Raw genomic sequence first — 26074 nt, 5'->3', positions numbered from 1 at the left:
ATGTCATGACTGCATTTATCAGGTGATGAAAGAGACCTTCTCAGAGACATTGATAGGGAGGGGATGCAGCCTAGAGGTGAGAGACTTTATTATACAATCATGGAAGCAATCGGTCAAAGCTCCAGGAGCCTGGGACCGGAAGGCAAACCACAGTGTCTCTTGCTCCCTCGTCTCAGAGTTATTGGATCATCTACCGTATTCTCACTGATGAACCTGGACTGCGGTGGGAACGGCGTACCACTAGGGCTCTGCCAAAAGAAGTGAATTCATCAAGAAATTACACCTGATTATTTCAGCTCTGGGGTAAATACTTTAAGAAGTGAAATGTCAGGTTTTTTTTTTTTTTTTAGAATTTGAGCGTTCGCTGATGATGTCTGCATTGGGTACCTTTTTCTATATAATATGGCGTGTATGTCAAAATCACATTCCATGTGAATTTTCATCATTTGCCTGTGTTCGTTGTTTTCTTTGCAGTTCTTCGCTTTTCCTTCCAGTTATCATATGCCACAGTTTAGTTCTTGAAGTAGTTTCAAGCACCACAGCCAGAGCCCTTTAAAATACACATGTGGAGGTACTCGTTCGTACACAGTTATGGTCCCAGTAGTGTTGCTCAGCTATGGAGGCCTGGCGTGGGCCTCTGAGTCCCTGTGGCTGAGGTAACAGGTGGCAGTGAGCTACCCGGTGTCGGTACTGGGAACCAGACTTTAGATTTCTGCAAGATCAGCACGTGCACTGAATGGTTGAACCATCTTTCAGTTTTTTACATCTTCAAAGAACACAAGCCTTGTCGTGCCTCGAACACCGGGTGACTTGAGCAGGCACTGCCTCCTGGCCAGGATGGAGAACACTGCCTGCCAACCTCCCCTTGACTGACCTCAGGAGAATTTCATGTCTTTTCACGGGACATGAGATAAAAGGGTTCAGAATACAGAGGCATCAGTAGAAGCTTTTTATACTTCATATTCCACTGAAAGTGGTGTTTAAACACTACCAGGTCCCGCGTTTCCTTCTCTTTGTCACAGGAGGTCCTTGAATTATTTTATAAGTCCGTTCAGGATGCACTTGCATGCCCTCCCAAGGGGTCTGATTGCAATTCTTAGTCAGAATTGACGTTAGTGGCTCTGAATCCAAAGGTGGACTTGGGTGCACATCGTAGCTCGTTTCTTGCAAGGCTATGGAGAGGTCTCAAGCCTCGTGGAGAGAGGAGGGGAGTAGTGTTTGGTAGGGGCTGGCTTGGGTTTGGCTGTTGGTATTTTCCCAAGCGCTGTGGCTGTTTAGCTATTGGCTACCTCAGCGTGGCGGATACGCTGCTGCTGTCCTATCCCCTTTATAAAAGGACTGGGTAGAGAGATTTGTGTGGCCGAGTGTCTGCTGCAGATGTCACTGTTCCAACCCTATGAGATGTCTTTAGAACCTGATCCAGGGTCTAAATCAAGCCTTTCTATTTTCTTTCCTTGTCTTGGGAGGTTAATCTGGAAGAATCTTTTAAAATTCCGAAATAGTAAATTTGTTAAATTTTTCTTGATTAATAGCAAGGTACAAGGATTGAAAATTTTCTATGAATTTGTTCATTACCCTTTAATGTACTTAATTATTTTAATTTGATTGACCCAAGATAATGCATGTATTCTTAGTTCAAGTTCACCTCGGCTTCTTACTTATAATAATTATAAAACTTCTATGAGTCAGATATTGGTGTTGTAATACAGCAGTGGGCATAATTAGAAAAAAGAAAGTCTCTGCCCTTTTGGTCTTATGGAGGGGAAATTGACATTGAACAATTAATCCAGCTCTGTAGTATGCGAGAACACTATTAAATGCTAGTCCACAGGCATCAAGCTGGGGAGCAGGTGTAAGCTTTTGGCTTCATTGAGGAGGTGCCACATGAGAAATAACCAACAGAGAATGAGGGATATGATCCTGTGTTATCAGAAGAGAGTTCTGGACCCAGAGAACAGTAAAGGGAGCCACCCTGAGGTCGGGACAGCAAGAAGGCAGTGTGGCTGATCTGAGTCAGCCATCGTGGAGAAGGAGATTATTAGAGAGATCTTAGAATTTTTTTCTGGGCCAACAAAAAAGCCATCAGTGGATTTTGAGTAAAGGAGCTCACTGTGATGTGCATCTTATCAAGAAAGTCCTTTTATTGATATGAAGTGGCGTAGAATGAAGTCCATTTAGACAGTTCTCAGTCAGAGAGCGATAGATGGCATCTGGGTGCTGGATGTTAAGGAAAGACCCAACAGACCAGAGGCAGTGTGGGTGGAGAGAGTGGGTGAGGCGGTTGGAAGATGGAAGCACAGCTTTCTCATTGCCAAGGCTTGTGAAGACTGTGAGGGAAACAGCTGTGGGGATGAAGGAAGAGTGGTGGTTGTCAAGAGCTCAGGTGGAGACATGCCAGCATCGAGTATCCTTAAAGCTTTTAGTGGAGCTGGAAGATTTAGCCCCTGGATCAGGTTCTAAAGACATCTCATAGGGTTGGAACAGTGACATCTTCTGCAGCAGACACTGAGTTTGGGGTTCATGATTATGTCAGGAACGCTTAAAATCCAGAGAACTGTGGGGTTGCCAGGAGAATGAACATAGACACTTAAAACGAATTACATAGTGTGAGAGAGTCCCACAGGTGTTCTTCAGGAGATGAACAGTAAAGAACAGCAAAATGGAGTAGCCGTGGTGTGGGGCTGTGGAGAGTAGGGAGTGGCATCTCACGGGGAAGGCGAAGTTTGAATAGCAGTGCTCATCTATCCTTAGTGCTGCGCAGGTCAAGTCAAGGAGTGTGTTACATGACTATCATGTCACTTATGGCCAGGTTTGGTGGGTTCATTTTTTTGAGCAAAAGTAATAATGGATCAAAAGTTTGGAAAATTTTAGTTGGAGGGATTCCAGTACAAAGTAGGAGATTGAACTATATATACATGTCTGTGAAGCAGTTTTCTTGTAAGGGGCAGAAACAAAGAAGGTGAGGCAGTTGCCTGGAGGCATCAGCCATCCTGCTGGGTGATGCTTGTCTTAGTGTCCACTGACAGTCACCTGCTGTGGGGCAGGTGACCTCAGAGGGCTTGCCTCTCTCTGTATATGTATGCCTGTTTTTCTGTGTGTCTGTCTATAGATAGATCTAGATAGATGAGAGAGAGAGAGAGAGAGAGAGAGAGAGAGAGGTAGATTGAATAGATTGAATCATGTTTCAAGCTGCCTTCTGGCCTCCACAATGTAGCACACATGACTTTGTTAGGTATGACAGGTGTGCACATACACATGTACATACACATACCCACATGCACACATGCACTAAATAAATGTAAAAAAAAATGTAAAGAGCTGGCTCAAATCTAGATTTTTTGGTAGAAAGATATACGTGAAACACATAAAAATCGGCATGTGGCGTGGAAGTGGAAAGGAGGCCATGTGTGAAGGGGATGTATATTCGTGTATGTATGCATGCTTGCATGTATACAGGTATTTTTTGTGGTTTTCAGCATTTTATTTTTTAAATATAATACATATATTAGCTACAATTATGACGTTCTTGAATAAATGTGTTTTAGTTGATTCTTCTCCCCCATCCTTCCCTCATGGCATCCTTTCCGTTCTCCTTTCCAGTTCAGTGTCGCACATAGATTTTTCTTACGTTTTTCCACGTATGCCTTCATACTGAATCAACTCTTTAATTTTGTTTTATATTTATGTGTGTGTATGTGTGCATGCATGCCTGTCCCACAAATGCATGTGTGCTACGTTGCACTTGTGGAGGTCAGAGGTAGCTTGCAAAAGTCAGTCTTTTCTTCCACCATATAGATCCCACGAGTCTCTCATTCAAGTCATCAGGCTTGGAAGTGAGAGCCTTTACCCATTAACCCATCTTGGGACCCTAAGTCAGCCCTTAATATGCAACTACCTTCCCTTCCTTTCTCCTTTGTGTGTACACGCACGCGCACACTACCTTATACATGTATGTGGAGAGCTTAGTGGTAGGTATCTTATTTTTGTGCACTTCACCTTAATTTCTTTGATACAGGGCCTCCCACTGAATCCTGAGCTCATGAGTTGATTTGACTGGCTGCCCAGTGAGACTTGATTCACTGGTTTCCTCTCCTCGCCCCCTCCCCCCCCCACACACTGGGGTTACAGATGTGGGACACCATGTGTGGGTTTTAAGTTGATGCTAACGATCCAGGCTCAATGCTTCACGCTTCTGCAGCAGCGCTACCCTTTGGCCCACCTCCCCAGCCCCTTCCACACTGTCCCTTGCATCTAATAATTTCTCCAGAATTTTCCTCCAAAATTTGCTTTTAATTATGTCCCTTTGAAGTCTTGTACAGTGTTTCTGTGTCAGTCCCATGCTAGGTTAATTTTTTTTAAAGAAGAGCCATTTGTTTTTGTTTCTTTATGTGTCCATCTCCTTGTCTACCATCTGTACACGACAGATGCTCCACAAATACTTGTGGATGAAGGCCGTTGTGGTGCGTTTTGTATTTGACATGTTTGCCCTAGAGGTCAGGGCCATGCCTGAAGTTTTGTACTTGATTGCTAAATATAGGATTCTTTGGCCATTTTGTTTCCTACAGAGTTCCACGGACGGGGTCATGGTGAGGACAGGGTCCCTGCAGCTCAGTAGTTCGTCAGGAACTTTGTCTCTGAAAAGAACAAAGCGAAAAGCACCCGCCCCACCTTCGAAAACACCCCTGCAGAACGATGACAGCAGCCTTGCGTCTGATAATGGTATTCTACTACATTGGCTTTGTGTTCTAATACAGTCATAAAGCAGTGAGACATAGCTTTTTGTTTTTCCCCTTTATGAACAGACTTTCAATATATATATATATATATATATGTGGTGGCCTAGAACTCCCTAATCAGTCCAGGCTGGCCTCAGACTCAGAGATTTGTCTGCTTCTGTCCCTGGGAACTGAACTGGAACTTAGGATGTGCACTTTGCGCGCTCTCCCCCTCTCTCCCTCTCTCCCCCTCTCTCCCTTTCCCTCTCTCCCTCCCTCTCTCTCTCTCTCTCTCTCCACACACACACACACACACACACACACACACACACACACACACACTCACTTCTAAAATAGCCTGATTATTATTATTGCTTAAGTGCTTCTGGAAAGTCTGCAATGAAAAATGGCAAAATTATACCACTTCATTATCGTAATGAGTGTGCGAACAGTGTGCAGATTAATTCAGAAGATACTGTGATTCCGGGTTTCACTCCGTAGGAGTGGGGATGGAGGGTGCGGTGCATGTAGTCATTTCACAGCTGCGTGGTTTAAGTTCATCCTTCCTGGATTAAGTGATAAGCAGGAAATTGCTCAGGAGTCGTTTCTCATCTGAGTGTGACTCATTATGCATCTTTCAGCCCTGCTTCCAGAAGATGGAGTTGCTCCCGACAGCGCTTTAGAAGCAGACTCTCCTGAGGTGCTGTCCAGCCCAGGTATGACTCTCGTCGCTGCACACTGCCATTGTGAAGGAAAGAAATGCCTTGACAAGAGGAATGAGTCTAACCGGAATTCTCCTCATACTGAAACATTGGAATACTTTGACCTCTTTTCCCCTTTTGGTCTATGAAATGAGTTCTTTGTTTCCTCCCCCTGGAGATTAGACGCCAGGATAAGAAACTGGCAGCGATGAAAGTTCCAGTTCTAGAGCTGGACCCTGAGTGCTCTCTCTGTTTTCCTTATGCACTATCTAGTGGACAGCTCCTTCTATGTAGAGTCACACGACAGTGGGGAGATTCTTTGGTTTGTTTCAGAGACTTAAAGTTCAACACAGTCTCTTTCAACAGCTGCTTCGGGTATGAATTCAGCATTCACGCTGTCCTATTTTCATGATGAATTGTTTTTTCCCATGCAAATACTTTCTATAACATAGCCCTCACTATGGGTTCTCCCCAAGTAAATGAGGTTAAAAAAATAAAAAAAAACCAATTCGATCTGTTTTTAATAGTTCAATAGTAACTACTTAGTAGCTTTTGTAGGAAGGACTAGGAGCTGCGGGTAGTGATGTGCATCTGGAATTGTAGCACTTGGGAGGCTGAAGCAGGGGATCCATAGTACCAGGCCACCCTGCCTTAGGAAGAAAAGAATACCTCAAGTACATTAGCATGGAGATGCTGCCAGATATGAGTACCTTGATTGTCCCATTTTTATTCACAAAGTTGAATGAGTTTAGGAGTCGCTGACCTTGAATCTTGACTCGGTGCTTAGGAATTTGAGATTTTTAAGTCACAGAAGAATCCTGTTTATGATTTAAGACATTGCTATTATATAAGTAGTAGTGCCTTTTTTTTCCCTTAGAACAGGCTCAACAAGACCATCTCATTCCACACAGGAAATTTATCAGAGGCTGTTGTCAACATAAAATATATTGTGGAATTGGAAGGTTTTGATGTTTCGGAAAGATGGGCAGGCTCCTCAAACTTGGTCCCATGTCTGCTTCTTGCTTTCCCTTTTCAGAGCTACTCCATGGGTAAATGTGAGCTAACAGCACTGACTTCCCACTGCGTCCTGATGTCTGCTTGCTTTGTTTTTTAACTCTCTTGTCTAAGTGCCATTTCCACAGACTCTCCTTCCTTGGCAGATGGCTCCCCTGGCCCCCGGTTCCTAAGCCAGGAGCAGTGTACTGTGCCCAAGCCGGCGGATGAACTCTCGCTCTCTGAGGGCCCTGGAACTCCAGAGGCAGCTGTAGCATCCTTGACGTGTAGGTGCTCAGGCCTTGACTGGCTGTGGCTTTGGTATATGCAGAGGAAGGTGCCATTGAGTAGAGATCAGTTTACTTATTATACTCTGTAAAACCTTTCGTAAGTAAGTAAGTGTCTCCACCTTTGTGCAGGTTTGAAATGCGCAGTTTTCCTTCACTATCTAAATAAGTAAGGCATAGCAGAAAAGAAGTTGCTCAGTGGCTCTGAGGATCACTCTGGCTTGCATTGTTCGGAAGGGCTCCTTGGACTTTATTATCTCCCATGAACATATAAGAGAAGATTTCCAAGTATTCTTTATTGAACTTCCCATATGAGCTGTGTGACTTATGACTTATTTTTTTTCTCATGTTATTCTCAGATGCCTTTTCTCTTTTAAAAGTAGGATTATTTTGTTTTAGGATAGAACAGCATTAGAGTTGCATAATATTTGGATCTCCTCGTAAATGTACTCACTTTATAATGACTCAAAAAAAGCCCCTTATCATTTCAATTTAGTCATTTAAAAATAGTACGCTGTCACAGGCTCCTTGTGATAGTGTAGAGTTGTTTGCGGACTTTGGCAAAGAGTTTGATGAGAAGTTTTTTGGGGTGGTGGTGGAGATTCCTGCCAGGCCTGCATGCTAAGGGGGCAGGGATCTCCCACTCTGCTATCATTAAATACCCTTTAATGATATTTATAATGGTGTAAATTTAAAATGAAATGTGCACACTCATTTTTCCTATATGATCAACAAATATTGCCATGGGTATTTTTTTTTTCAAGAAAAATTAAAGCTCACATACACACAAGACCTTCAGTGTTACAGATTCCATCGTGGTAATCGCCTCCAAAGGGGAAATTACTCCAATATTTCTAAGCTGTAAACTGGACAGTTAAGTTTGAACTCATCCATCCGTAGTCATAGTACGGTGCTGACTACAAAGAGAGGTGTGTTTAGGATTGATTTCATAGAGCTATATTTTACCAGAGGCACAGTATCTGTCAAGCAATTTTTCTATTTTGTTGATAACCAGGAAAAACACATGGCATATGAAAAGACCATATTTAAATGTTAAGTTTAATAGTTTGACAGTTCAAATGCAGCAAACACATTCCTTGAAATATTAGTTGCATTTCATCTTTATGTGTTTCAAACTTAGGTAAATTCAAATTCCTTAACTTTTGTGAGTACTCAAATATCTGTGAATGAAACAGCTGTACTAACACCAGCACTTGGCTTGTTTCCTTCCTTCCTTCTTTTCTTTTCTTTTCTTTTCTTTTCTTTTCTTTTTTTGAGACAAGGTCTGTAGCCCAAGCTGGCCTGGAACTTTCTTTGTAGACCAGGCTGTCCAGAAACACATAGAGACCCACCTGCCTTTGCCTCTCCAGGACTGGGATTAAAAGTATGTGACTTAACTCCTGGCTCATATTGTTTTTCAAAGATCAGAAGTTGACACATGTTCCTGTCTAACACTACAGTTCAACTCCTGGTATGGTTTATGGGTGGTCTGTCTACTGGAGCAATAGCATACGACCTTACTGCCCTCTCTCCAGGTTAAATTAAGCTTCACTCGGATACTGTCACATAAATGGAAATGTTCAATTTGTTTAAGCAAAAGTGTTGAGCCTCATGGGTAGCTTGACTTTCACAGTTAATGTTGGCAAGGACGATGAGCACTTTGTTGCTGGAATGTCTCCTTTTCTGACCCTGCTGCCATTGGTTGTGGGCAGTAAGAAATAATGATAGAAAGAAATTCTTGTAGGATGAGATATTGTCCAAAACCGTTGAGAAGGGCTGCCACACACATTTGTGTCGGTATGGGAAAAGATTTAAATATAGTAAGTGGTGGGGGCCGCTTTAGAACACTGAGTATAACATACTTGATTTTACATTAAACTGAGATGAAGAGAAGTAATGGGAGTGTGGCTGCCCGCTTGTGTGTGTACGTCATACTTTCTGGAGCACAGGAGAAAGTGTCAGAGGAAGTTGCTTCAGCTAGATGTAGTGGATTGTGCCTGTATTTCCCCGCACTCGGGGTACAAGAATTTGAGGCCAGCCGGGGAAACAGAAGATTCTACCTTAACAACAAAGGAAAAATGAAACGAAATAAGCAAGAGATCCCAAAATGGCAGGAAAAGCTGGAACTGGGTCTGCTGCCTCAGATTTGTAATTCTAGCTACTCCGGAAGTTGAGGCAGGAGGATTGCACATCTAAGCCTCCCTGGGCTACAGAGCATATTCAAGGCCAATCTGGGAAACTGACTGGGAACAATATTATAACATGGCTGTGCACATAGCTCAGTATGTAGCAAAGTCTTACCTAGCATGTGTAAAGTTAGAGGGCTAGTATATCATATCTAAGAGGAGAAAAAAAATCTTGAGTGAGAATAAAAATTAATTTGCAGTATTTGATCTTTGTTTTCCTTTATTAAAAATTACACTAAGCAGTAAGATAAGTGACTCTTAATATAAATTGCACATTAGAAACTCGTAAAGAATTTTCACAATGCTTGACCCCCTGTCATAGGAATCTAACTTAGTAGCAGAATGTATGTGAGCATCAGGATTTCCAAAAGGAGACCCAGGTCCTCTCAACTGCAGTTAGTGCTAATACCTGCTGAGGCAGTCCGAGGGCATACTAGTACAAAAATGTTCTATTAATCTGAGTTTCAAGTTGCTAATTTGTTTAATTCACATTATTATCGCATGCCTCTAAAGTTACCTAATCAAAGGTATTGATTTCTAAATGCAGTTATGTGACATTTGTAAGATTAACCTTCCGTGACGAAAGCCCAGAGTGATAGAACGTGGTTCTAGGATGACATCCGTGTGAGGTGGTCTGCTTCCAGGGGACCCTCACCATTTATCATTAGAAAAACATTTCACTCTTAGTTTCGAGCCACATTTTAAAATGCTAATTATTATTATAAATACCCCCTCCTTGCTAGATTGCTTATGATGAAAAGGGCCGGTTAATATTTAGGATTGAATCTGCGTTTCTTTGTAGCTGGTGTAAGCTCTGATTATAGTCTTGAAGAGATAGATGAAAAGGAAGAACTGGGTGAGTCATCCAAAGATCAGGCCGGAAGTGGTTCTGTGAAATTGCCTGACGTCCCTTCGGAATCTACTGATAGAACAAATGTGTTGGAGAATGATCCTGACTCAGCGCTCAGCCTTAGTGATGGAGAGGCCTCCCCAAGCTCCAAGGGACAAAGCCAAGAAGGCAGAAACACAGAGGGAAAGTAAGTAGTTTCTAGGCCACGAGTGGTGGTGGTGGTTTGTTCTGAGAGAAAACTGGTATTTTAAGCTTAATTATGGTTGACCATTTTGTTTATAGTTTCTCTCTCATACTGTCCTTGGGAAATCCTTACTAATAAGATAGCAAGCTACATGTAAGTGTGTTCAAATGAAACCTAATTCAAGAGGCATAGTATCCCCATGTCAGGAAACCATCACTTGTAGTTAAAATGTTTCCGTCTGTTTGCTTGTCTATTATCTGTTTGACCCAAATAAAGCATTGAGTTTTGACTTTGTACTGAATGCATCTGAGGGTTTTCACTACCTAGACCGTGAAAATGCTCCCCAGATTAGAAGTAGACTAAGCCACCAGCATTGTTTATAGTCAAGACTGAGATACAAGCAGTACTGTCCACCTGACGCAGGAATTTTTAAAACGTCTCTAGTCCACTAATCCTGTGTTTGAATTTCAGTGCTATGAATAAAGATGAAATCAAACAACCAACATAAGCTGTCTTCATTAGAGCTTTACCAAATTTGTGTGGGATTGTCTCCAAATTAAACTCTTTAGTCAGCAAAAAAAAAAAAAAAGTCAGTGAGGTCAGTTCACATCCTGATTTATGCAGTTGGTTCTGCCAGATGCGAGACTAAAATGTTCCCTTTCGTTTCCTTTTCTCTTTTAAAAAAAATCGCTCCTGACAGCTAAGTAAAGACATTCATTTGGAAGACATTCCTTTCACCAAGCCTCTTGCATCTTCCTTTGCAATAGGACAAGTGTACTGAAGCCAATGTTTCATGGCAGCATCTCCTCTGTCATATTTTTCTTTGCTCTCAAAGTTCTAATATTTGGCAGGAAAGGGTGATTATTTCAATCCATCTGTCTTTGAAAAAAGTATTGCCTGTTTTTTTTTTCATGGTGTGTTTGAATAACCTCCACATATCATATACAATGTCATGTCTTCCAGAGGGCCAAATAATCCTGTCATATATGATATGAACAATGAAGACACAGTATCTGACCGTATTAGAGACTTGAAGACATTGGAATCAAGCCAAGAGCACGGTGAGTGTTAGAAACCAATACTGATGGCCAACACAATGTCATAGACTATTCTTAAAACATGCTGAATAAATTTTTTTGCGTTGGCTTCTTTCATATCTGTCTCATTTATGACTATTTTGGGAACTGTTACTCTTGAAGATACTGTCTCACAGTAAGTGATGGACCGAGGACTTGAACATGGACAGCATAATTCCAGAGTGGGCTCGTAGCTGTCATGTCTGCGCCTTATGATGTTGTTCCATCTTTGGATGCTATCGATTTAAATCTCAGGTCTTAAAGTTGTATTCTTCTGTGCATCTTTTCTGTGGCCTGAGTTCCTCCCCGTTCCCCAGGGCACATTTTTACTTTGTATTCAAATTGCCACACTTCGAATGGAACTTGCCTGCCCGATGTTCAAGCCTTATAAGTAGGCAACATCATTTGCCACCATTTCCTCATTCTTTTTCTTTTATTGGTAAGATTTATTTATTTATTATGTATACAACAATGAGGGCACCAGACCTCATTATAAATGGTTGTGAGCCACCATGTGGATGCTGGGAACTCAGGACCTCTGGAAGAGCAGTCAGTGCTCTTAACCTCTGAGCCATCTCTCCAGCCCCGTTTCCCCATTCTTACACCCAAATTAAGGGCAGTGTCTTATTTTTCTCATGATGTAATTAGTTTACTTCTGCCAGTTGGTGTAGACTTGTGCTGTCCTTATAAACTATTTCCATCTATTTCATCCATTCAGTTCTTATTGATACCCTTCTTCTGTTTTAACTTTGTTACTTGATTACTGCCAGCCATGCACTTCAGTATTCCTGACTTTCCAGCCAAGTCACACAGTGTTGGATCGGGGACCTGGACCTATGACTTCCTAGAAAGTCTTTGTAGCCCATAACAAAATATCAAGACACTTTATATCAACATGAGATTGTACTTCAAAACAGAATAATGCTCAGGAAAGAATTCAAGAAACGTGTGATAATACATTTTAAGAGAACGAGAGCAAAGGTGTATGAATGTTTATTGTCCAATCTGTGTTAAGTGAAAAATTTGTAATAGTCATAGAAAACAAACATAGGCACATATATTTCATACATGCTTGACAGTATTTTTTTCTCTCAGTAGTTCAAAATGAAATTATGGTCTGTGCCACAAACACAGATCATGTGAAAGACAGACTGAGGAAAGCAGAAACTGCTGTAGAAGGCAAAGCCCCAGAGAAAGCCGCGGACGTGGAAACTGGTGGACTCCCAGGCTCCCCTGTGTGTAGAACGGATAATGCTGCACCGTCAGGACCTAATCCAAAAATGAATCAACCAAGCGTAGAAAAGACAAAAATGCAAGATGCGGCAATTCAGGCCACTCCTGCCTGCAGCAGTTTTGATGGGAATCATGCAGTCCATAATTCGTCTGACCTCAAGGTTGATGAGAGTGTGCAGACTTCAGCTAGCAGCAGATCAACCCAGCACTCATCCTCGAGTCTCCAGGGTTCTGTAAAGGCCTCAGAGGCATCCAGGAGTCCCAGCACCCCAACACATGTCCCAGATAGACTCCCCATGAAAGAGCCAGCTTGTGCGGCTGGGAACGATGGCCCTCTGTCTCCTGTAGACGGAAGTGACAAGATTCCAGCTGCTCTTTACCAAAAGAATTCTCCACTTTACAGACAGGACTACAGCCCCAAGCCAAAACCGTCAAATGAAATTACGAGAGAGTATATCCCTAAAATTGGAATGACAACATACAAAATAGTGCCTCCCAAATCCCTGGAGCTAGTGAAAGCCTGGGAATCGGAAACACTGGAGGATAAAGATGGTCAAAAGATGCATGCTGCAGGGCAGAAGCATGTGCTTGAGAATACGAAAGAAACAGCCATGCAAACAGAAGGCGCCCTTGCTACTTCCAGAGGCTCCCAGGAGCCTCAGCCTGACCTTAAACCAAAGCCCAGCCCAGGCACAGAGCGCCCTTTGCAGAGGACTCTGAGCTCACCTACTGGTGCCGAGAACCCCCCGAAACCTCCCAGGGTGACTATGGACACTGGCGGCGTTCCGTTTGCACCAAATTTGGAAGACATAAACAATATTCTGGAGTCAAAATTTCGAGCCCGAGCTTCAAATCCCCAGGCCAAACCAAGTTCGTTCTTTTTGCAGATGCAGAAGAGAGCGTCAGGCCACTATGTGACTTCTGCGGCTGCTAAGAGTGTCCACACGGCCCCCGGGCCTACCCCCAAAGAACCAGCAACCAAAGAGGTGCAGAGAGACTCACGGCCCCCTCCAGAGCAAATTCTTTCTCCCTTAAGTGAAAGGACTCATTCTGCTCCGCTGTCCAATATTTCAAAAACCGATGGATTCATCCAGAAGCCTGCTGAGATATCTCTTCCTCCTGTAGCTCCCAAGCCTGTGGCTTCTCCTGCTGAGATCTCTCTTCCTCCTGTAGCCCCCAAGCCTGTGGCTCCTCCTCCTGAGACATCTCCTCCCCCTGTAGCCCCCAAGCCTGTGGCTCTTCCTCCTGAGCTCTCTCCTCCCCCTGTAGCCCCCAAACCTGTGGCTCTTGCTCCTGAGACCTCTCTTCCCCCTGTAGCCCCCAAGCCCCCTGGTGGTCAGGGGACATCACTAAACCTGAAGACCTTGAAAACTTTCGGGGCCCCACGACCCTACTCCAGCTCTGGCCCCTCCCCCTTTGCCCTTGCTGTGGTGAAGCGGTCACAGTCCTTCAGTAAAGCGCGTCCAGAATCACCCAGTGAGGACTGCTCTGCCCAGCCTGCAGCTAACAGGGAGGGTGAAAAGACACACACAGTAAATACACCTGCGGTGGTTCCCCAACACGATGATGTTGAGAAGGTAAGCCTTAGCTTTTCCAATATAGATAATCAGATTCCAGTATGACTTGGTTAAAGTAAGGGACAGTCCATTTTATACCAATACTTTGGTGCATTTGTGTATTGCTTAACTTTGAACTAAGCACTTTGGGAACAGACTGGACATACTTAAGAATCTGACTTTTTTACTTTGAGAGTTACAGTGCACTCATATAGGTAGAAGGTCATTGTTAGGTAGCTGTTTCGTTAGGAAGTATGTTAACATCTCATTATTCATATGCATGTATAATTGCTGAGTGTAGAGCATTGACTATTCTCCTGTGCTTTGCTATTTTTTTAACTGTTTGGATATTATGATTTACTTTCTTTTTTATCCACTTTTATAGCAGTATGTAATAGCCAAGTAGGTAGTTTTAATTGAAACAAATGGTGTCAGAGACTGGAGGGTCCCGATGTGTCTCAGTTGTACATTGCCTGTCTGTCACATGTGTTAAACCTCAGCTTACCAAACCTATCACATGTAACTTAATTGAAAATGGAAGTGGCTTTAAAGTGTAGTTTTCTTAATTATCCATTATGTTAGTTCCCATAATATACATGTAGATCAAACTTCCATCCAATCATGGTAGTTTTTAAAAAAGTCCTGTTGACCTGAATTGTCAACTAAGCCTCTTGCTTTCTGGGTTCCCATAAAATAGTCTAAGGAGGCTCTGAAATTAACAGTGTGATTCATGGTAATCCACAAGCCATCTTTAAAAACCTACAGTGTGTACTCTGCTCTGGTGGTGTTTAAAGAAGACTTCCATGTTTGTGTGGCAGCTCCAGGAGTTCTTTTTACAGCTTTTTCAAACACTCCTAGACTAAGAGACCAGTGACCCCGGTACCAAGTAAATATTTTCTTTATTGCCGAGGCAGTATTTATCTTGAAGAATATTTCCTCGTCCATTTGACATTTCTGTTTACCGGTGTTATCCAACATCAGGACGTATGTGTGATAGAGTGATGGATTTTGGACTTAGAGGTAGAGCCTGCCTTTTCCCTGAAATGTATCACGTTCCTAAATGATAATAGCTTAATTTTGTCGATACAGTTTTAAGACACTGCCTCGGATTTATTATTTAGTTCACTGAAAAAGTAAAGATAGGAATTTGACAGTTTGTAAAAGACATTTTTAAGATTGCTTGATATAACACTTCCAAGGTTACATCAGTTGCTAAATATTTGTTCTTAAGAGGTTTAATTGAATTTCTGAGTATTTAGTTTGGAAGTTCTTAACATTTATTTTTAATCTAATGGGGGAAAACCCTAGTCAGTCCATGGTTCCTCTTGCTTCTAGAAAGAAAAAAAAAAACTCAGGCAGTAAAGTGTAGTAGAGACATCGATAGTCCCCTGTTAAATGGCACATTGGATTCTAAAGTATGAAATAGTTGGTATACTCAACAGCTTTGTACATTTTCCCGACTATGTTAGAACCGTGAAAATGGGTTGTTTTTCAGTTGGTGGGATTTTTTTTATCTTGAGTTTTGGCACTGGTTGCCAGTTCTGTGCTGGCAATATCAGTGTTCTTTGATTTACACACAGTAAAATTGCCACTTTGTTCATGAAACAAAAAAAGAGGTAGCATTTTTCTTCCATAGCTTCCTCTGCTAAGACAGGAAGGTAGGGAGTTCATCTCCCAGCTGGGATCCATCAACAGAGACAGCTGAGTGAAGGGCGGAGATACAGACCTGTGTCTGCATCATTAGCACAACAAGTGCGGTCTTAAAAGGGCTCTTGATAACACAGTTTGTAAAAGTAGGCCTTTCTTCTCTTGGAATTCATAAAAATACCCTGCATTCATTTTTTTTTTTTTTTTGTAGAAAAATAAACCTGTACCGAACGAACAGAGTTCTCAAATGCTGACTCCAGCTGATGGCCCATTGCTCACCCTTAAGAGGCAGAGTTCTCTAACATTCCAAAGCTCTGACCCGGAGCAGGTTCGGCAGAGCTTGCTGACCGCAATCCGTTCTGGAGAGGCTGCCTCAAAGTTAAAGAGAGTAAGTTTTCCCTAGCAGATGGGCAACAGCAGATTTATTTTCACCTTGTTAAACTAATACTTGAGCGAGGGAGTGGGTCTTCTAACACTCAAATATGAACAGGAAAGATGTCAGAAATTATTCTTTTATCTTACGAGTCATTTTTGAAGTATAAACTGAAGGATTTCAGAGTATTCCCATACATAAAAATGTGTCAGTTTCTTTCCCCCACTCTGTGGGCCAAGTTCAAAATATGACTGCTTTCATTATTGCATATGTAAAAAGCTAACCTTGACTCTTATTTTAAGGAATTTTGTTAGCACCATAAGAATCTCTTGAAATGCCCCCCCACTTTTTTCCAGAAAAGGTGGACTTTTACTAGTGGGAACATTTATGTTGGCAGTCATCTCTCAGTGGTCAAAGTAATTATTGTGTGTGACTTTTAAGGACAGTTACAAAAAGGAACATCAGCTGTAGTAAGTGGAGGGGAGTCTAGAGAATGCAGAGCAGAGCTCACCCAGAGCCCATATGCAGAGTGCCAACCACATGATATGGTGCATTCTTGCTCACCTGTAGGAGAGAGAGCAATGATGGGGGCTCGATTCCTCTGGACAGAGCGTGAGCGTCACAGGCTGGTCTCGCCTCTCTCTCCACCTTTGTCCCCTGGGAGAGCACAGGACAGGGTGACCGGCTGAGAAGCCTCTCAGCGTGGAAGTTCTGAGTCAACTGACTCACTGGGGGTTTCATGTGTGAGCAACCTTTGCCATGTAGAACTGTCCAGGGCAGTGTCTCTGCGTGCATGCCTGCGTGCACGCCTGTGTGTGCATGCATGTGTGTCTTACTGTTGTTCCAGAAGAGTTGGCACTTTGTCCTGGGCAAGCACTGAGACAAAGCAAAATAGTAAGTGGTTTCAAGAATGATAGAAACATGAAGGAATAATTCAGAGGACTTTGTAGATTATATATAAGTACCAAGGCATCAGAAAAGTCCATATAGATTTAAATATTGAAATTAACATTTTATCAGTCCTCACAAATTTCTTTGTCAAGGGGGAAATCTGCTAGTGTCAATAGGTAACCCATTCTCGTTGATGAAATATTTTCTGTTTTTGATCCAGGAAGATACAAAGGATCCTCAAGCCAATTACCACCAATCTAAGATTCCTAAATTCAGTAAGAAACATTTTTCTAGATATCAAGGGCAGTAAGGTGAATAAGCCAAGCCACTGCCTTCTTTATAGCCTGGGCCCGATAACCAGTGTTGCATTTATCCACAGGAGAGCCTGGTGTATACACAGGTATTAAACACAACGCTTCAGGAATGAGCAGGTGCATACACTCACCAGTTCGTATGGACACATTGCAGAACACTGTGCGTTGAACTGCAGATGTGTTTCAGGCCAGCAGCAGGACACTAACTGGTGGATTCCTGGGCCTGATTTGGCAAGGCTTTCACATAGTAAACTCTCAGCGCTTCCAGAAAGAGCTGGATCTGAACCAACAGAAAAGGGGGCCTAAATGATGCGCCTGTAATTGTATCCTATTTAAAACTCATTACTTCCGATTCTATTGAGTAGAAAACTTTATCTCATTGAGTAGGAAGTTATTAACAGCTTGGAGCCTGTAGAGTGCCAACTCCTATGATTTTTTTTAATGAACATTTCATCCATAATCTATTTTAGTTCACGGAAAGTGGCTAAAGGAGCTAGTAATACTCAGTCTCTAAACTCAGTGACCAGCATTTCAGCTATAGTATCTATTTTTAAAAATTATTTTTGCATACTAAGACTTACATATAAGCATGCTCATATTGTGTCTTTTGGAAAGTTCTAAACAAATACAACTCTAATTCTAAAAATGATAAATAGTAGTGTTTTTGAAGACTAGAGCGTCTTACTGGAACATTATTTTAAATGTTCTTTGATTGTTTTTGTGTTTATACACTGTATGTTGAGCAGGTTCCCCGCCACTCCTGCTCTTTCGCTCGTCTGTCTGCCCACCGTCTCTCAGCTTCATATTGTCTTCTAGACAGCTTTTGCCTTGCTCCTTTGAGACTTTCACGTGAGGTATTTTGGTTACATTCATTTCCTCGCCCCATTCTTTCCAGATCTCCTTCTTATCCTTTACCGAATTCTGCGTCCTTTTTTTTTTTTTTTTTTTTAAGCCCACCAAGTCCAGTTTGTGTTACTCACATCCTCTCGGGTGTTTGGCTAACTACAGATGTGTGGTTAGCACCTCCTGGAGTCACACCCTTCAAACTGACTTTCCCATTGCCAGCAGATGTCAGTAGTCGGTAGCTCCTCAGCTAAAAGTTGGGCCTCATGCAACCCGATGTGTCTAGAAAACAGTTCCCTTGTTATTTGTCCACTACTTCTGACTCTTTGATTCTGTCAGCTTTCTCTTACCCAAGATCCCTGAACCGGGGAGGAGGAAGAGGAGTTGTGATATAGATGTCCCTTTTCTGGATGAGCATTCTGGTTGTCTTCCATCTATACCTCTTGACCAGTCATGAGTCTGTATGAATTGCCTGCCATCTACTGCCAAAAAGAAGCCACTTTCATCCTCACGAGAGATGCACTAATCTAGGACTATAATGATAACCATCAGGAGTTGGTTTAATACTGTCTATGTTGCAGAATGATAGTGGCAGGTTTGAGCCTAGGGCCGCCTGTGACCTGTTTAGCCAGAGGTTTGGGGGTTCCATGGACTGGTCCAGGTATGAGATTCACCTTATGGAGCAGGCTTTAAATCCAATCAGAAAGTGGGTGGTTACTCCACAACACCCATTCCATTGGTGTACCATTGGGCATGCCTTGTAACACATATGGACTCAACAGTGGCTTTGACAGCGTATAAAAGTCCTCCACAAGCTCAGGCCAGACAACAATCTGAATATTGAAAGGGGAGCTGGCTCCATGGTTACCTGTATCTTTGAACTTAAAATGCTCAGTTTAGTTCCAGGTACCAACCTGGCCATGGCTCTGGTTCCTGAAGAGCAGGGAGCCTTCATTGGAGTAGCTACCTTGCATTGGGATATTCCGTTCATTGTGTGATTGTGGCTGTGAACGTACTGTGATATTTTCATGCTTCTCTGGTTTTTTTTCTATACCTTACTCCCATTTACTTAACAGGTAGTCATGGAGACTAGTTTGTCTTCATACAAAGCTTTAATTAGCGTAGCACAATATTAAAATTGTGTCCGGTGTGAAGATTTACCCATGAATCATCAAATTGTTCATAGAGAAGGGAGTGAGGTCATCCATTATTGTTGGTCGACTTTGACACAAGGACTTTGGCTGCTTTTGGTGCTTTGTGTTGTTCAAAAATTGCTGAAAGTCGGGCCATTACATTGTTATAAATAGAATACGGCTTTGAAAAATTGAGTCTAAAGTAAATTTGTGTTTTATACTTCATATTGTAGATTGCCTCAGAATGTAAAATTTCTTCTTGACTGGATGGATATACGGAAGGAACAGGAAGTCTTTCACAGGCGCACTAACTTGTGTTGTTTAATTGCTTGCCTTTTATTCTTATTTTTTGTTGCTTGATTTGAAACAAAGGATCACGGACAGGTTGACAGTTCTCTCTAAATGAGTTCTGTGTGAAAAATAGGTAGTGTTGTGTTTCATAGCCACAGTTCAAATTTTGTGATTATTCATAAGAATTTCTTCAAGCATCAAGGACATAGAATCAAGAGGCGCATCAGTGAGTTCTTAAACATTAGTTTTTAAAAAGTAACTTTACTGCAGGTCTGGAGACATGGCTCAGGGGCTAAGAGAACTGTCTGTTCCTGCAGAGGACCCGGTTCCATTCGCACTGCCTGTAACTCCAGTTCTGGTGTATCAAATGCTTTCCTCTGACTTCTGTGGATGCTGGGAATACACATAAACTAAAAATAATTTTTTTCAAAAAGTAATTCTGTTGTAAGTAAATTATGTGCATAGTTCAAGTCAGTAATGCTTTAGTTTCAGAATGTTTCTTAGAAGTTGTTGTATCTCATTTAAGAAATACTCTTTAGCACTAGGACGTGACAGGCACCAAAAGAAGCTTTGAGATAAAGTGGGCTCCAATAGACAGGATCTCTGATCCTAGGGTTTATAGATTCATAGAAAAGAATATTAATGATATCTTCTCATATTTTTAAATATCAAAGAAATGATTTTTTTCTCTTGTAAGGTAACTTCTCTTTATTCGTTTATTTTTTTGAGATAGGGACTGATCTATCTATTGTAGCCCAGGCTAGTCTTGCATTCACAGTCCCTCTGCCGCAACTTCTCAAAGTGCTGAGATCCTTGTAGGCATGTGGGTAATTGCATCTCACATACTGCTATATAACCTTCCAGAATATTTTGTTAGTGTATTGACAAATCTAGTTTGTACGATGGATTCTTCTGGAAATAATTTATAAACTTACTTCTCTCGAGTTTCCCATCAATGGTAGACTATGCTATTTAAGAGAATACATTATTTGACTGTTTTTTAAAATTAGCTTCCAAAGTATTGGACTTCTGTACGAAGTTTTTTATTTCACACATGTTAAATTTTTGTTGATTCTCCCCTAACTTCTTCCTCCGCCTACTTGCTCTCCTACCCTGACATGTCATCCCAGTGACTGTACTCCTTCATTTTGTTCTCGTTTTCCCCATTCCCTTCCCTTAAAGGACCTCCTCCTCCACCCCTCGTACATTGCTTCTTATTATTTTAATGGCCTTGATCCTTATTTGCCTCACCTGGTATCCTGCTTAGGTTTCTTCTGCTGTTTAAAGATCATGACCAAAAGCAATATGGGGAAGAAAGGGTTAATTTGTCTTCCAGGTTACTGCCTCCTCATCGGGAAGCCAAGGCAGGGACTCAAGGCAGACCCTGAAACAGAGAGCATGGGGGAAACATTGCTACTGGCTCTCACCCCAAGGCTGGCGTAGCTGCTTTTTTTATACAACCTGGAGCCACGTGCCCAGTGGGCTAGGCTCTACCACATCAGTCATTAAACAAGAAATGCCACATAGACTTACTTACCTCTGAGCCAGTCTAATGGAAGTATTTTCTCAACTGAAGTTTCCTCTTCTCAAGTAACACAAGTTCGTGTCATGTTGTCAGAAAACTAGCCACTAAACCTGAATATGCATAGTTAGTGATCAGAAAACTAGCCGCTATACCTGAGTATGCATAGTTAGCGGTTAGTTGCTCGTTCCGTGTATATGTGAGATCATATGGCATATGTCTGTCTTTGTGCCTCTCGTATTTTACTTAATATGGGATTTTCTAGTTCTAGCCATTTTCCTACAAACTTCATAATTCCATTTTTTACTGCTGAAATCCCTTTGTGTATTTATACCACATTTTCATTGTCTCCTTATCTGTTGATGGACGTCTAGGCAGATTCATTTCCTTGTGACTGTGATAAACATGGCAAGTGTCCCTAAAGTAGGATATGGAATCACTTGAGAATGCCCAGGTCGAGTATAGTATAGCAAGGGCATATGTTTTCTTCTTCTTCTTCTTCTTCTTCTTCTTCTTCTTCTTCTTCTTCTTCTTCTTCTTCTTCTTCTTCCTCCTCCTCCTCCTCCTCCCTCCTCCTCCCTCCTCCTCCCTCCTCCTCCTCTCCTCCTCCTCTCCCCTTCCTCCCCTTCCGCCCCTTCCTCCTCCTCCTCCTCCTCCTCCTTCCTCTTCTTCTTCTTTCCTCCTCCTCTCTTCCCCTTCTCCTCCTCCTCTCCTCCTCCTTTTCCTCCTCGTCCTCTTCTTCCTCTTCCTCCTCCTTCTCCTCTCCTCCTCCTCCTTTCCTCCTCCTCCTTTTTTTTTTTTTTTTTTTAGTTTTGTGTGAAACCCTTATGTTGATTCCACAGTAGCTTTACTGCTTTGCACTTCCAACAGTGGATAAGGGTTATTTTTATTTTTCCCCGCGTCTTTGCTGTCATTTGTTGGCATCATTTTTTTCTTGAATGGTGGCTATTCTGACTGGGATAAGAGAATCTCAGATTAGTTTCAGTTGCTCTGATGGCTGGAGTTTTGGGACATTTTAAAAAAATCATTATAGGTCATTTGTGAGCTGTCCAGACCATTTATTGGTTGCCAGTTTTGCTTTTATTGTGAATTTTTGTAGTTCTTTTTTTAAAAGCTGTTGAAGTTTTAGTACAAATACAAAATGAATAGCATTTTAACGAAATCATGCTTACTTTGCTACTTCATTTTCTCTCCGACATTTACACCATTAACTGCTGCCCCAAAGGCTCACACAACAGAGCATAAGATAATGCAGGAAGATGTGCAAATACGGATTTCCACTGCTCATGACATCCAGCCCTGCCCTGACCCTGCAGTTCAGGCAGAGGACTCTAGCCCTGTCTTCCCATGCACTGATCAGTACTGAAAACAGAACATTCAGTATGGAGTTGGGGCTGAGCTGCGTTTTCTTTGTTGTTCTTCTAAAAGATAGATAACAAGGGCTACTGAGTATATGAGTAAACATGAGTGAGAGAGATGGTAGACATACGTGATGATTTCTTGATTAGGATCCTTTGTTTGCAGGTGTCCATTGTGAGGTGCAGGTGCAGTTGTTTCTATAGTCCAGCATTAATCCTTCTGAATATGAATGGCACTGTAGCATTGACTGCTTATTAGTGGACAATGAGCTGGGTTCTGTTTATGACATTCCAATGAACAAATTTTACCGGATGAATATTGAAAGCCTCCACTATATAGTTTTGTGAATACATTTGTTTCTTATAAACAATTACGAAGGGGATCAGTGGTTTAAGAGCTCTTGATGCTCTTCCAGAGGACCAGAGTTCAGTTTTTAGCACCTTGCCTTGCAGCTCACGAAGGCTTATAACTCCAGCTCCAGGGGATCTAATAGCTTCTCGTGGCCTCCACACGCACACACAGGCATCCCATACCCAAATACCTCAACACACACCACACACACACACACGCAAGTGAAAAATAAACCTTTTTACAGAAGGTTTTTGAGAACTGTAATTATAGCATGAATTACAAAGGCAATTTTCTCACGCAGAAAAGCTTCAGGATTAAAACTCGGCAGCGAAAAGTCATTATTGTGGCTTTTTATGCTGGAAAGTAGCCCACGTGACCAGACAACTAAGTGGGCTTAGGTGAGGACCCTTGCTTTGGTGGCAGCTGTCCTTAGTTGTCATTTCAACTGTGTGGCTTCATCTGCTGAGCTTCATCTTAGTTGATCAAGCCCCCCAGGAAATTCATTACCACAGAGAACCAAATCCTCGTTTAATGCGAAGCAGGAACCAAAGTGCAAACAAAAACATATTCTTTCTCTCCTTTGCTCTACTCACAGGATCTGTGCCCATTCCTCTGTCAGTTCTTACTTACTCAAAGATAGCAATTCTTGTTTGTAAATCCTTGCTGCTCAAATTGCAATGTAGAGATTGTTTTCTTGTAATATTTTACTGTATTTTACATGTGACATGTGTGTATTTACTAGTCATGATCCATATTTTTTTTTTTTACATTCTCTAAGTCTTTTAAAAAAAAACCTTAGAATTCCAAGGCATTTGGAAAACTTGTGTTTTGTGGGGAGGGAGGAAGGGTCTCACTCTCCATCACATTCTGGTCTGCAGCTCTTCTGCCTCAGTGTAGTAGGAAAGCTGTTTGTTTGTTCCCAGCTGCCCAGACCAGAAATAATCACACAGAAACTGTATTATTTACGACACTGCTTTAGCTTATGCATATTTCTAGCTCACTTTTACATCTCAACCCATTTCTATTATTTTATGTTTGACTACGAGGCTTGTGGCCTACTGGCAAGGTTCTGGCTGGCGGCTTGTGTCTTCTCCTCTGGCAGCTACACGGCTTCTCCCTGGCTCTGCCTGCTCTCTCTATATCTTTTTCAGCCTGACTGTATTCTTTTAAGCCATTGGCCAAAAGCAGGTTCTTTATTTATTAACCATTAAAACAACACAAATACAGAAGGACTTCCCACACCACCCCAGTGTCCCAAGTGCTGGGATGGCTGTGTATACCATCCTGCTTGACTGTCTTGAATGATTGTTTTTTTTTTCTTTTCTTTTATTTCCTTTTCTTTTCTTTTCTCCAGTGCTTTGCAAATAGAACACTCAGGCATTGAGTTTTGAAGGCTGATTGAAGCTTCCTGTAAAGCCTTTCCGTCATTCCTTTTTTCTAGGTCTAATAGTCACAGGCTTGACAGTTGGCTGTAGCCCTTACCATGAAAGAATTCTTAAAGACCCAGTTTTGGTGGTGGATGCTTTTGTTTTAAATATATAGAGAATTGGTAAGAGAAGGATTTCAAACTACTTTCTGGTATTAGTACAAACTTGTAAAATTTTGCAAAATCCATTTTTTTTTCAAAGCACTTCTGAGAAGCCAGGATTCACATAGCTAAAACTGCACTGTGACAGCTTGGCCTGCAGTCTGTCTGTGTTCTTGTCTTTTCTGTTGGCTTGGTAATTTTATAAAGACTAAGATATGTTGATGGGTTATTTAACTTGTTTGTTGTGGAAATAGCAAGCATCTCATTTTCCGTTTCACGAGTGAGTGAGCATTTATTCTTAATTATTTGTAAATCATTGAGTGATAAATACTGAATGCTAACGTTTTCAGTTAAGCAGAAGTTATAATGTGATGATTGTTAAACATTAGACAGCTGTCTCATTTTATAAAAACTGACGGGAACAAAATGTGTTTCTTCCTCCTAGGTTACTGTTCCGTCCAATACAATAGCTGTGAATGGAAAGTCAGGACTCAGCCATGCTGTGTCCTCTGATGCCCAGGACAGTGGCTAACATTACCTGCTGTGACACACTTCACTGACCAGCCTTCTGCGTACAAGGGATATCGGAAGATGTATATTCAGATGTACACTAATATATAAATCTATTCAAGAATAAGCATTTGTGTTATGGATTTAATGCCAAAAGGAACATGGCTAGAGTTTATAATTTATAATAACGTTTGGTCTTATTTGTCATAACTAAGCAGTGCTGCTTTAGAAACTAAACAAGATGTAAATGACTTGGTTTTTTCCCCCTACTGCTGAATAATCACAGCTTAGTGATTTTTTTTTGTTTTATTTATGGACATACTGTGTACCATGAAACAAAGGTGTGTATTGAGATTTATGGACATATTGTATGACAGGGAAACAGGCAAGCACAGACTAACATTTACTGCCTCAGCATTAGACTGTAATTGGAAACATAAATTAGAATAAAGCCTTTTTGGCTGAAAGATATCGAAAACTAGTAAATCAAATAAATAATATTCAGTTATTTTTATTGAGGAACCATTTCATGTGAGACTTATTTTGTGCATTCTTTAATTACAAGTGAGTGCCAGATCTATAGGAAATAAGAATATTACTTTTTAAATATATCACTTTAACCTTTAGTAGTTAAATTGCACAAGGAGATTTTAAGATGCTTTTTGTATATAATTATGATGGTGTTGCACAGATATTACACATTTTCTAATGCCAGAAGTCTTAAAATATTCCTATGAAAATGTTGATATATTATGGCAGGTATTTCCCATTTGGTATATAGGGAGAACAGAGGCTAGTTTATGTCCATATTCAAAACTTTAAAGACTAGTTAGAAGTTTATAAAATGTTGATTTAATTAAAATAAAATGCTGTATTAGTCATTTATGAAGCTCAGATGTTAATTGTCTAAATAATAATATATATTTTCCTGGAAGCCAACTGGTTAAGGGGAACAATACTTGATGTGTACTTGGCTTATAGTGATGCTAGAGTCTAGAACATGTTGATGTTCTGAATTTCCTTAAAAATTTAATGGCTCATTTATTCCAGAGACTGTTCAAACAGCCTGACACGGTTTGAATCTTACTAAAGATACTGGTGTATCTGCCATTTTGACAAATATGAATTCTTTTTCCAGTTAATAAAAGCAAGTTATATATTTGAAGTCTGTTGTTTCCAGTGTGGTTTGTGTTAACTAGCATATTTGAATAACTTATGAAGAAAATGCATTGTTTTGAAATTTTATGTGTATGGGTGTTTCGCATGCATGTCTGCCTGTGCACCGTGTGTGTGTGTGTGTGTGTGTGTGTGTGTGTGTGCGCGCGCGCGCGCGCGCACGCAGTGCCTGTGAAGGCCAGAAGAAGACAGTTGTGAGCTGCTAGGTGGGTTTTGGGACTTGAACCCAAGTCCTCTGCAAGAGCAGCCAGTGCTCTTAACTTCTGAGCCATCTCTCCAGCCCTGATGGACATATTTCTGTCAACTATTAGCATGCACACAATACTAATGCTTTCCATATATCGGGCTTCCCAGG

General features: G+C 41.5%; 1 protein-coding gene across 6 annotated transcripts in view; it reads left to right on the top strand.

Annotated features, from left to right (window-relative positions):
- Positions 1-25708, top strand: part of Cobll1 (cordon-bleu WH2 repeat protein like 1) — a 141617-nt gene extending 115909 nt beyond the window's left edge. For 4 of the 6 annotated variants that reach the window (XM_041631522.1, XM_041631521.1, XM_041631526.1 and 1 more), the window contains 8 exons: positions 4566-4719; positions 5357-5431; positions 6577-6696; positions 9685-9919; positions 10880-10977; positions 12091-13802; positions 15640-15816; positions 24479-25708. In XM_041631522.1, coding sequence (XP_041487456.1) covers positions 4566-4719; positions 5357-5431; positions 6577-6696; positions 9685-9919; positions 10880-10977; positions 12091-13802; positions 15640-15816; positions 24479-24565 — 2658 coding nt within the window. In that variant the 3' untranslated portion in view covers positions 24566-25708. The remainder of the gene's footprint in view (positions 1-4565; positions 4720-5356; positions 5432-6576; positions 6697-9684; positions 9920-10879; positions 10978-12090; positions 13803-15639; positions 15817-24478) is intronic. The other 2 variants (XM_041631525.1, XM_041631523.1) reach the window with 1 other exon arrangement.
- The last annotated feature ends 366 nt before the right edge of the window (positions 25709-26074 follow it).

The sequence above is a fragment of the Microtus oregoni genome, unplaced genomic scaffold, assembly GCF_018167655.1.
Source record: "Microtus oregoni isolate MIOR12 unplaced genomic scaffold, Mior012 000037F_ref0000500, whole genome shotgun sequence".
In the NCBI taxonomy this organism is placed as follows: Eukaryota; Metazoa; Chordata; class Mammalia; order Rodentia; family Cricetidae; genus Microtus; species Microtus oregoni.
Note: the sequence above shows the minus strand (reverse complement) of the source record. Positions and strands in the feature narration are given on the sequence as shown.